The following is a 13,090-nucleotide window of genomic DNA, read 5'->3' as shown; positions in this document are numbered from 1 at the left end:
GCTCAGGCAACAGATTCTCGCAGGTAACTACATCGACCTTGCTCAACTCATTCATCCATCCACATGCAATCCCCATATCCCGAGGGAATTAATCACCACTTTCGGACCCATCGAACTCAAACAGCTACTCCCCACCCGATCCAAGGAACTCACCATGGCTGAATTTGCCTACTCTTTCTCCCTATACCGTGATATCATTTGCTTCGTTTTCCCCGACCGCAGGGCCGAGTTGGACGACTACTCGGCACATGTACTCGAACTAGCCCTGCGGTTCGGCGGTAATGGGTTCTACACCTACCATGTCCTGTTCGCATCTGAAGCCGCCGGTCACGTGCAGCAGTTCAACCAGGGAACATACTGGGGAACACTCAACCCAGAACTATACTGTAGTTTTCGCAGCTTGCGCCTCTCTCAATTGCGAGCTCTCCCATCCGGCCACCACATGCACCCTCACAGCACCTCTGCCCTCCACCTCAGCTTCCCGTAAACGAAGCACCCCCGTTTACCGCAGCCTGCCTCCATTAATTCCCCCACCATCCATCACCCCTAAACCAGAAATCAACCAGCCAACCACCTCCGGCCGTCCCCCCAGAGGTATGGACAAAATAGGTAGACCAATCCTCTACCAGGGCCGGAGGATGGTCTGCAATAACTTCAACGACCTAGGATGCCAATCCTCCAGCTGGCGATTCCTCCACACCTGCTCCTTCTGCGGGGGGGCCCACGCAAGACCAGCCTGTCCCCATAAACCAACAAAGCACAGCAAGTGTAAGTACCTCAACACACCAATTAACATCCACGCCCTAGCTTTCGCCCTTAAAACTCACCCAGACCACCAGTTCACAAGCTTCCTCATCCAGGATCTCACACACGGCTTCCACCCAGGCGTGCAGGTGAAGCCAGAATCGTCCGTCACATGTAAAAACTTGCAATCAGCCATCTCCGAACCCGACATAGTCGACAAGCTCCTGGCTCAGGAAGTCAAAGAGGCATATATGATAGGCCCACTCACCTACCCTACCCTACATCCCTTCATCCCTCTACCTCGACCCCTACCCTACATCCCTTCCTCCCTCTACCTCTATCCCTACCCTACATCCCTTTATCCCTCTACCTCAACCCCTACCCTACATCCCTTCACAACTCTACCTCGATCCCTACCCTACATCCCTTCATCCCTCGACTCCTTCCGCTTCCTAAATCTAACAGCAATTCCATTACGCAAATAAACCTCTCGAAACTCGTACTTTTATTGGCGTGGTCCTTGTTAGTGAAATAATATTGGCATTGTATGTTCCTGCAAACCAAATACGTTGAATGTAGACTTTTTTGCATTTGCTCAGTGGAAGTGACTTAGTATAGGAAGCAACCATTATTGAAAGTTACTTGATAGTATAACAAGAGAGAAAGGAGGTCAGGACACTGGGTCAAACAAACACTTTCACCAAGGAGACCACTGTTGCTGTCCCGTGTGAAATCAGAAGTAAACGTTGGCTTGTCACGCAACATTCTTATGCTTGTTAGGTAAAGTTGGGTAATAAAGTCTGCTAAGGGCAATTGTTATTTACTTACGCTAGCTAAAGTTGTAACGTTACGTTGTTACATGATTTATTTAACACATACCAGTATCTTTTTTCCAACCATAACCAATTAGTCGGTTGCCTGAACCTAACCAATTGTTCCACAATGTGTTTCTGCAAGCGTGCTATAAGGCTGATATGGGAGGTATTTAGGAAACATATTTATAGTTCGGAAACATTGCCAACATTTTTTCTGGCAACTGGGTTTATTCTGCTTTATGTCCACCATTTATGTGCTCATAAAGTTAAACATTTTCTCTCTGCTCTTAAATTTGTTTGCTTATGTGCTTTGATGCAGCATTTTTAGCCTTGTTTGCCTGGAAAAAGCACTCTGAATCTCATCTGTATTGTGTGACATATCAAAAAGAGCAGTTCAATATCACTTCAAGGCTCAGTACAAACAAATAAAAGCACACAGACTCTATAGCACGCAAAGCTGAATAAACATATAGGCACCTCAGTGTTAGATATTACATCAAATGTTTCCAGAGAACTGAGGTGTCAATCTTCTCCAGGAGAGGATGATCCCCCCCTAACTGTTTTTTGCAGCTCCTTTCAGTGTGGAACCTGGACTCCATGCCTCCATTTCTCTTCCGAAACGTCTTCACATTTTAAATGTCCTCTTGAGCTACTTTACAAAGGGGATGAATGTGAATTGCTGCTCTCAGAGGTGGGAGGGCCATTTGTAAAGGGCTGCAATTTAGCAAAAACCTGCAGAAAGCAGAACCTGGCAGAATAAAAGTGGGAGCCCAGAGATACAGTACAGATCTAAGAGTGATGACTTGTTTGAAAAGGGAACATCCAAAAGGGAGTTAAACAATGGCCATAGAGAGACAGCCATTTCCAGCTATTTTATGGGATAGTGCACTCTTCTCTTGCAACCCCAAATGTGGGAATTATCCTGATGAGATGACTGAAATGTGTGGTAAAACATCATGAGGCGTGCCTCTTTAAATGATTGTCCCAAGTCATCCAAGTCATTAACACACCGTGACTTTATTTTGGAAACTGTCTGGACCTCATCATCAAGTTGCGGTGCGACTCCAACAGGGCAAAACTAATTTGGGTGAATGTGTCAGCTTCATATGGTTCATTAAAAGCACTGAACGTGCAGCCACAGCAGCTGTACGTTCTGCTGAGTGGGTGTAACTGATCAGAATATCCTCCGAGTCCCTCGGCTGGGTCATCCACAGTCTGAACCTGCTGTTCACAATTATGTTTCACGGTGAAGAGCTTATAGTTTAGTTTAACCTTGTGAAAAGACAAAGAGAAGGCGGCATATGTTGGATTAAGACGAACGTGTCAATGAATCAATGGGCCTCATTGAAGAATTAATTTTTTATTCTAATTTCTCTTTTTCTCTGTGAGGTTTTAGATTCAGCAAACCTTTAACTTTAGTGTAAAATCAAGCGTTTTTGAATAATTAATTTCATTTGTGTCAAGCTCAACTTGAACAAACTTCGACATGTGAATTGGAGCCCCTGAACAATAGCATGCCTTCTGGACGGTGCGGACATTCCTCACACTTCCATGTTTTTGGGCCCCCTACAGCGTGCACGCTACAGTCCAGTGGTAATAAACACTGAATTCACCAAAATAACTGCTGAGCTCTTGGAACACATCCAAATTGGTAAAAGTAGCTCTGCCAACCCGCCAAACTGTACCTGCCTAGTTGTGCACACTCATGGTCTGCCCGTGTAGAAAAGAATTAGTTTTTTACGATTGCTCATTTATTCATAAAACTACACAAAATTCACACAAATACAATTAAGTCACTCAAGAAGTTTGTGCGAGGGATTCTTACATGAGGCCCAATGTGTAAAGCCACTTTTACTATCCATCTCTGGCGCTGTGACTCACTCTCCAGGCGAGTCCAGGCAGGGTTTATTTACTGTCCCTTTCAGTACCGCCTGCCGTTTCATCTGAAGGTCACGTCATTGTATGCGTGGCTGAAGCAGCACCAGCAGCAGCACAGGCCGCTGTGCCAACCCTGCTTAGCGCTCCCCTGGATGCTCTGCTTGGCAGCAATAGACTGCATTGTCCACAGCTATGTTGGGAGAAAGGCCTTTTTTATCCCTTTTTTGCAGGGGTACCTTTGCAATGGCTGTCCTTTTTCCTCTGCATGCGCTTTAAGGGAGACGCACATGAGTAGTGAGAGTTCCCTGACCTCCAGATTTAGTGCCAGCCATTATACGATGCTAAGCCAGGCCCGGATCAGGCCGATCCAGTATAGAGGCTAACCAATGCTATTACCTCGAGCAGCGCAGCTTGTGGACTCCAGCGCTAGAAAGAAAATGTTGCATCCTAGATGGAGTCTCTGCAAGCATGTTGATGCGGCGGCGTTTGTGATGCAGCGACCGAAGGAAACAAGGACAGATAAGTGCAGTAAGACTGCACACTGGGCGTCTGTTACGCCACAAATATAAGCAGGCAAGGACACGCTGCTTCACTTTAAGCAAGATGAAAATGTGCAGCACAGCGCTGACAGCAAAGAGAATTTACTGCTTGCAAATCAAAAAGATTATTTTATTACGCCTCACATGAATGGGAATGAGGCAGACCCTCCCCTCTCTCTGTCTTTCTCCCTCTCACTCCCCTAAATGCAACCTCTCTCTGTCTCTCTCTGTCTCCCTGCCTTCATCAGTTACATATGCAGAGAAGTGCAGCGCAGCACTATGTTCTGCCAATGCAGTACTCCAATTATTTCCCACTGCTGGGTTATGATTACACAAAAAAAATTAAGCACACCATACACGACTGCTGAAATATGGCAGAGGTTGGATATGTTGTGTTTCAGATGACTCGTGTGTTTTCTGTAACCAAAAGGGAAGAAAAGAAAAAAAAAAGATATTTAAAACTATGTTGTTGAGCTTATCAGAAATCCCTCCACATTCCTAATCATCTCCCATTAGAATTATTACTCTGCCGCACATGCTGTGTCCACCCACCCAAAATACAGTACACTCATAAAGCTTCTTCCTGGCTGCCGGGTCTGTATAATACACTGTGATTGACAAGCTAGCGACATACACCTCCATACCGCTTCATTAATTACATTTCCCTGCAATTAGTTCCTCGTTTATCCAGTTTTAATTAACCATGAAATTATGGATCCTTCTGCTTCTGCTGCTACCAGCTGAAGAATGTGTGTGTGTGTGTGTGTGTGTGTACACATGTGTCTCAGGAAAGGACAAGGACAAGGCCAAGGACGGAACGGGGGGCTGTGTGTGTGTGTGTGTGTGTGTGTGTGTGTGTGTGTGTGTGTGTGTGTCAGAATGACTCAGAGCGCAGCAGTGTTCTGCTGTTATCACACAGTGGGAGGAGGAACTGTGTCTTTGTCTTCTCATCCTCGCATGCACGGACACACACACACACACACACACACACACACACACACACAGTGAGGATCTGCAGCAGATTACAGTTCACTGCAAATAGCATTTCAGTGAAGGGTTCAATTTAAAGGTGCAGCATGGACCTGGTGTAACACATCCACTTTCTACTTTGTTTGCGATGTGATTTTTTTCAATTGAAAGAGTGAGATTCACTTTTAAGGTTTTTGTGTTACAACAGCCCATAGTGTTCAAGCATCGAAAAGCAGTCGAACCTGGTCAAAAATTCGCAGTAACACATTTCTTTGTCCTATGGCATTCTTATTAAAAGATAGTTTTCACAAACCAACTCTCAAACATCTCTGCACAAGCCAATGTCCTCACAGCATTATACTGTTTTTTGCAATGGGAAAAATACAGCTGTGCGTCAGAAAAGACATCTTCTGGAGTCCTAAATCAAACCTCATGGGGTACTATAGAGGGTCCTTGGGAGACTTATTTCAACACGATCATATTCCCCTGGTTGGATGTGACCTGCACAAGGAAGGATATCTTAATAACAACAGATCAAATATAATATAGGATCCTAAAGTCAGTTGGTCTATCAATAAATACATAATGTGATGAAGTGCAATGAAAACACACTTAAACTTTAAGACATGACATGCACAAGTCAGATAAAACATAGCTGAAGAGGAAAACATCAGATCTGTGTGGAGCGATGAGAAGATTGTTACCTTTTTCAAATGAATACGTAGAACAAAAATACAGAAGCCCTAAGAGGCAAGTGAGGAAAAAATATTGGGTGATCCAAGTCTGATCTAAAACGTTCTCTCTCCTGTGTTTGTGACTTAAAGTCCAGATGGAATTAAAAAAGCCTTTTTTAACCCTTTTGGATCACATCCTCAGTCATATTCTGCACCAATTTCACAATATATGCAAAAAAAAAAGACGTGTTGACGTAAGCTAGTACCAACCAATTTCAATCATATCATGACATCCATCCATCAATCAATCTGCAAGGGAGGCGGAGCCACAGTCCTTCTCAGCCAGGCTTTTCACCGGGACTTCAACAACATGTCAGAACATTTCAGAAGAAAATGTAAATGCGTTCATTCACAACATGGGATATTAGTGTACTTCAGCGTCTGGAGGCCAACATGAGTATTACAAAAATCATCTGCCCAAACATTTATTCATCTGTTTTCACAGATATGGATCTCCTGATTTTTTTCCGTCTCTTGCCTCTCGGGGCTATCCATATAAATACCATATTACCATCATGTTTTCTTTTTGGGTTTTCCCTGTTTGGAAATGGACTGCTACTCTCAGAATGACATCATCTCATTGTGTCGTTGATAGAAATACACCGATGTACATATTCATTCCATAATATTCTGGAAATTAGTTTTAATTATGGCCACATTTGGATGGAAACCTGACTATAGTGACAGACAACTGACACAGCATCTAGGATGCCTTAAAGAAACGTGATGTTTGAACGATGTTCAACTATCAGTAGTGCGAAGGGAAAGAGGAATGATGCTGCTGGTACGGTCTGTCCCCTACATATGTCAATAAAGTGATGACATATCCTGCTTGGATAGAGTTTAAGGTGGAGTCTGCCATTGTATCTTGGAAAAATACATTGGCCACTTTGACTTTGACCCATCCATAATGACTTAAGCGTAGCATCATCCCCTCGTGATGTTTTAACATCCTGTTCTGAGCTTAATAAGATAACTGGATGCTGCTTACTGCTATTCTGAACCACCCACACAATGACTATGTTTACATGCACAGTAATAGTCCACTATTATGAATATAATAATGACAATATTCCAAATTGAATATGGGTCATGTAAACACATATCTGCAGCAAAATAAATAAATAAAGCGAAGTCTGATACTAACGAGGCTAACACAATCTGAACTAATAACTCACTCTTCTTCCTCTCTAATGACCTCTCGTTCACTGGTTGGTTGGACTCTCATCTACAACATGTCTGGACAGACTCACAATAGATGAACTCACAGTGGCTTGGTGGTCAATCTCACTCAAAACAATTTATGAACTATAAAACCTTTGTTAAGGCTGACCGTACAAGGTTTTATGACCCAACCTTTCTGCTTTTACGAGCCTCTGCTTTCCTGAGGGAGACAGAGACAATTGTTCAATTCAATTCAATTTATTTTGTATAGCCAAAAATTACAAATTTGCCTCAGAGGGCTTTACAATCTGTACACATGCGGCATTCTCTGTCCCGGGACCCTCACATCCGTACAGGAAAAACTCTCCAAAAAGCCTTAACAGGGAGGAAAGAGGGAGAGACCTGAGAGAGAGACAAGTGTGATAGATGTCATGTGTACAGACAACTCAAATGCACTTGATGCAAAATAGCATGGACCTTAATATGCTAGTCCTAGTCTTAGTAAGTCCTTGTATTTTTATCTATATATATATACAGTATATATATATTTACTTTACCTCAGAGTAACAAACTCACTTTATTTGTAAACCATTCTCATATTGAGTTTTTTAACTTGTCTGTTTGCATTTGTTCTAATCTTGTTTTCTTCAGTGATTTATATCAAACTGTTTGCTACCAGTCTGCAGCCAATTAGGCCATCTTTCAAATATGAACAAATTAAACAGACGATGAAGTAACTGGTATTAATTATGTAAAATAAGGTTAAATGAAATAATCAAGATAGTTGTTAGGGTGGGAGTGGTTCCAAACAGAAAGCAAGAAGGCGTCAGAGAGTACAGGCTTCTTCAGACAATAAAATAATCTGAGATAGAAATATTAATAAAACAGATCAATAAGCTTTAGGCCTAGAGATCTAAATCACATTTAAATTACAACAAGTATAAAATTGCTTCACAGTCTTGCTTTGTGCTTCTCAAACTCTTAACTGCTGAACGGTGCATGTTTGAAACATGTACATGTATAGAAATCATTGATGATCATTACTGATTCTACCTGGTCACAAGCTATACCTTTCATTCATCTGTGGTTCATTGTTATTCATTGTACTCTTCATCATATTCTTTATTGTTTATTCATTTATTGTCTGTTTAGTAGTTTAGTTATGTAGTTAGTCCAATATATATTTCATTTATAAAGAACTCGATCATTTGATTTGCATGTGTTTGAAATAATATATCACTGTACACAATGACAAAAACTCCGTAGCAACCGTGAGATTAACATTTAATTGATTAATTCTAAATTTTGAAGTTTTCCTTATTTTTTTCAAAATCGTGTGTCATCCTAAATATAATCTTATGTTAAATTCTGTTAAACTAATGTCGTCTCATCCCGGAAGCTGAGTACCACCATTCTTTTTATACTACTTTAAAGATTAATGACTCACAATTAAGTTATTAATAATCATCACATATTATGATATTACCTAATTATTATTTATTACACCTGCTACCAGCTGCAACGCTACATATCACAACAGCAGTCAGTCAGTGACATTAGCTTCCTCCTGGGGGAAGCTGTTGTGTTGGAGCCAAACGGTTCTCTTCCATCAGAACCACAGCACTGTGACACTCACTTCAACACTACGGAGGGCAAGAGGGGGATCCTCCCATCTGTGTTAACTCCTGCTTCAGATCCTTTCTGCAGGTTTCATCATAGAACCAGTAATTAGCTTAATCACTAGCCTGTAACACAGGTTAGTGATTCATTGCTACATGAAATATGTTGTGGTCATGCCACAATCTTTCTGTTGGCTTATCAAGCTGAATGTTTATTTGGGGTCTCGGTGAACAGTCACATGACCCTCTACTGGTGTTGACGGGTGCTTAGTGGTGAGGCCAGTACAGACGCTAGAGTCGGTCAGGTGTGAAGTTGGAAGCCTAAAATCAGCCTATGATTAAGTTTGAAACAATAATTATGATAGAAGGCATATAAATTACAGTCAAAGTAAAGCACAGACAGTGGCAGCAGTAGAAGCAGATCATTTCATGGTTGAGCAAAGCAAAAACAAGCAATTACAGAGCTGCTGAAAGTACAGTACAGCTTCACAAAAAGAGACAAACATAGAAATGAGCATCAGGGCAGCAGTGGCACTAAGATTAGTCAAGCAACAGGGGAGTTTAGCAGCATATACGCTTTGTATCGACAGACAAACTGCCAACAGATCTGGTGACTAGTAAGCCATTTTCTCGTAGTAACTGTCTCTAACGTGCTGACTTCCCTGATGTGGGCTGGTGCAGCATTTTTGCTCATTTGCTGCTTTAATTGAAAATACAGATTGACTTTGCATTTGCATTCTGAGTGACCTTATGCAAATGCTTCCAAAGTAAACAAACAACTTGCACCACTGGAATATAATTAAGAGTCATGTTCTCTGCACTCAGGGTTTGTAGCTCACTCAATCAATGTTGCTTTAATCCTGTGTATCAAAGCACAAACAACACTGTTGGGCTTTGACTATTTCCTAGTTATGAACATTACAATTTATTTATTTCATGCATTTCTTTACTCCTACGGTTGGGTTGGTCGGTGGCCTGACTATATCTGTGTGCAGTATATTTACCAGAGCACTGGCCTTCATGGTGTCTTGAAAAGGACCTGTAATTGGTGAGTACAATTTGTAGAAGATAGTAGTGTTAGATGGATAGTTTTGCTAATATATGTGGGATTCAATTTCTTGGATTTAAATGAAATGATTGATACCACATGTCTGTACACTAAATATGAAGCTACATAGCTTAGCATGAACTCTTGAAAAGATGTAGCCTGGCTCTGTTCATAGGCCAGCACATAACCCCCATAGAACCCCCATAGAACCGTACGTTGCTGTGTTTCAAGTTGGCTTTTTTACGCAATAAAAAATTATTTGATTTAACATTTGTGAGCTTTAGACGTGCTCGTAGGTGGATTTTGTTACATTTGGACAGAGCCAGGCTAGTTTCCAGTATTTATGCTAAGCTAGGCTAAGTGGCTTGGCTCTAGCTTAATATTTAGTGTGAGATTTGCATTGATCTTCACATCTAACTCGTTGCAAGAAATCAAATTAGTGTCTTTTGTAAAATGTCAAACTATACCTTTCTATGTTGAGTACACAATGGTAAACAAGGTTGAATTGCTCTCTAACTACAGTCTGGGTTACATCTCTGCTTTCTGATTTCTTCCCCTGAAAAGAGAAGTGCAAGATGACTGCAGTCATCCCTTCTGATGTGAAACACTAAGAGCCTTCAGATGAAAGATGCAATCATTGACAAATGAGAGAAAGTCCTTGTAATTGTTCTGCCTACTTTAGGTGAATGGTAAAAATGTCCACATCGTTCGTACCATCTATATCTTCCTCAAGAAAGAAAAGAAAATGTCCTCTGTAAAGACCACGGGCTAATGCAGTGAATACAAGAGTCTATCTTCTGGCTGATTGACAGTGATTCAGTGGGGCTGAAATCACCTATTGGTTTGTTTGAGCAACAAGCTAATGCTGTCTTAAAAGCTCTAAAATAACAAAATAGCTTGTTATCATCTAACTGTAAAGAGAAGCGTCCGTCGGTGTGTATTTAAGTGTGGGAGTATGTCCTTCGCATATCACAAGGACCTTTCATCTCATCGACTTGGCGGTTGTGTTGCTGGGGACCCAAGGACCTGCAGTGTCGCAGTGGGGGGGATCTGGCACCTTCAATTTGACTGAACTTTGAACAAACAAGCAAACAGCGATCTTTGTAGCAGCGAGGTGATAGTAGTATACTCAAAATACATATATGGACTTGGTAAATGGACTTGTACTTGTACAGTGCTTTTCTAGTCTTCCAACCCCTCAGAGTGCTTTAGCACTACATGTCATCATTCATCCATTCATACACCATTGCTACCATGCAAGGTGCCACCTGCCCATCAGGACTATGGAACCATTCATACACCGATAGCACAGCCTATGGAAGCAAGTTGAGGTTAAGTGTCTTGTCCAAGGACACATGGACATGGACTAGTTAATGCTAGCTAATGCATGATACAAAGTCATACTGCAACGGTCAGTGTCAGAAGTATGCATATTTATTGGGCTCATTATCTCGCTGAGACAACTCCGCTAAAGAGACACATATCTCTATACCCTCTGTTTGTGTCTGCCCGTCCTTGACCCAGGAAGGTGTCTGGTGGGGGCACTGCTTTCCTCTCCTCCCTCTCACTTCTCAGTAAAAACTGTAGCATCCATCTCTCTCAGTGTGCGGCGGGTTGCACTGCGTCCTTCACATTCTCCTCAGATAATGGGGTTTGTTGCAGCTTGCACAGATGGAAACTCAGGGAGCGGTCTTCCATCAGCTGTATTAGCCCCGCTATCACTTCTTAAAAACAGTCGACTCCATTTGCATCCCACCAGGGTCTCACGACTTTAGGCGAGGAGTATAGCACCCCTTCCCTCATCTGAATCAGAAGTGATAGAGATTAGCGATGTGTTCAATGTGCAGCTGTCTTGCTAGAACCGTTTACTGAGCTTTTTACGACTTTGAAGTAAATGTTATCCAGGATTCTGTGACGTATGATTGATACAATCTTATTGTGTTTCTTTAGGGCAGCGACAAGGGCGACGTGGACAAGAATAAGTGCTGCACGCTGTGTAACATGTCCTTCACCTCAGCAGTGGTGGCACAGTCACACTACCAGGGTAAAATCCACGCCAAGAGGCTAAAACTGCTACTGGGGGAGCAGCCTGCCATCACAACCAAAGGTATAGCCCCGGTTGAAAATGCATTGTGGGTATAAATGATAGAGGAGCTACACTACATCTGTCCAAAGGGGATTTATTATTGAAAGAAATCATAACTAAGGAATGAGACACAGGATGCCATATGTGTTGACAATGTACAACGGTGTGGTTATGTAAGCGTGAAGTGGAGTAGAACCGCGGAGCTGATTTTAAATAACTATGTGCATGTATGTCCGTACAGACTGAGTGTGTGCTCTCCCCACATCTCTCCCACTGTTGTCTCTGAGCTGGAGTCCTAACAGATATATATTATTATCCAGTGTACATATTAGAGCAGTGGTTCTCAACTGGACCCACCATCACCCCTTAATGACAAGCCGCGACCCAAGTCGAGGAATCTTCTCAAATGTATTTAATGTAAAGATGGTGCAGTTTGAACCTGAGCTGAAAATGTCCTCTGCAGTCGTAGTAGTAGGGAGCTCTCTTGTGTAGATAAATTGTTCCTGTCAGTCCCCGTCCCACACATGTTTCACGTAAACAAGTAAAAACTGCTGTTTGTTATGTTTGTAGATTTGTCCATTTGTAATGCAAAATGACCACTTGCCTTAATTCGACCTGTGGTCTGTTGTTTGATGTCATCCGACATGTCTTCAATTCGTTTACTTATAGTGTCATTTGACAGAGGTATAGTTTTCAGTTTATCCTCTGCTGATATTAGTATTACAAGGCATTAACGCCAAATATTGTTAAGGAGTGTGAATAGACGGCACTCCACTGCATAAAAAATCCCCTTCAAAATAAAAGCACAAGATTATATTTTATTTATATATATTTTTTTTCAGGCAAAGGCCCGCGACTTACTGAAAACGGGTCCGCGACTTACTGAAAACGGGTCCGTGACTTACTGAAAATGGGTCCGTGACTTACTGAAAACGGGTCCGCGACTTACTGAAAACGGGTCCGTGACTTACTGAAAACGGGTCCGCGACTTACTGAAAATGGGTCCGTGACTTACTGAAAACGGGTCCGCGACTTACTGAAAATGGGTCCGTGATTTACTGAAAACGGGTCCCGACTTACTGAAAATGGGTCCGTGACTTACTGAAAACGGGTCCGCGACTTACTGAAAACGGGTCCGTGACTTACTGAAAACGGGTCCGCGACTTACTGAAAATGGGTCCGTGACTTACTGAAAACGGGTCCGTGACCCACCAGTTGAGAATCACTGTATTAGTGTATATATTAGTGTATAGTTGCACTGTTTTGATTCAGTGCTCTGAAACATCACATTCACACAGAGATGATGTACAGGGGTCAAAATATACTGCACGTTCACCAATACAGCAGCATGGCTACGCTAGTTGTTGTTCCTATAACTTAGCTTGTTCTGTGTACTTGTGTTTTGAGTCATACCTTTGGTATCAGCACTAAGTACGTTTTGGCATGAGTAGTGCACTTTTAAATTCACACCCTTAAATTGTTTCTCAACATTAC

General features: G+C 42.1%; 1 protein-coding gene across 1 annotated transcript in view; it reads left to right on the top strand.

The window, feature by feature from the left end:
• The window catches only part of LOC142957665 (zinc finger matrin-type protein 4-like), a 130,049-nt gene that overhangs the window by 90,039 nt on the left and 26,920 nt on the right, over window positions 1-13,090 (top strand). Inside the window, exon 4 of the mRNA XM_076099617.1 lies at window positions 11,461-11,617. Within this exon, the coding sequence (XP_075955732.1) occupies window positions 11,461-11,617 (157 nt within the window). The remainder of the gene's footprint in view (window positions 1-11,460; window positions 11,618-13,090) is intronic.

The sequence above is a fragment of the Anarhichas minor genome, unplaced genomic scaffold (genome assembly GCF_050575085.1).
Source record: "Anarhichas minor isolate MPS153535 unplaced genomic scaffold, ASM5057508v1 ptg000025l, whole genome shotgun sequence".
Taxonomy (NCBI): Eukaryota; Metazoa; Chordata; class Actinopteri; order Perciformes; family Anarhichadidae; genus Anarhichas; species Anarhichas minor.
This window is presented reverse-complemented; position numbering and strand designations above follow the sequence as displayed.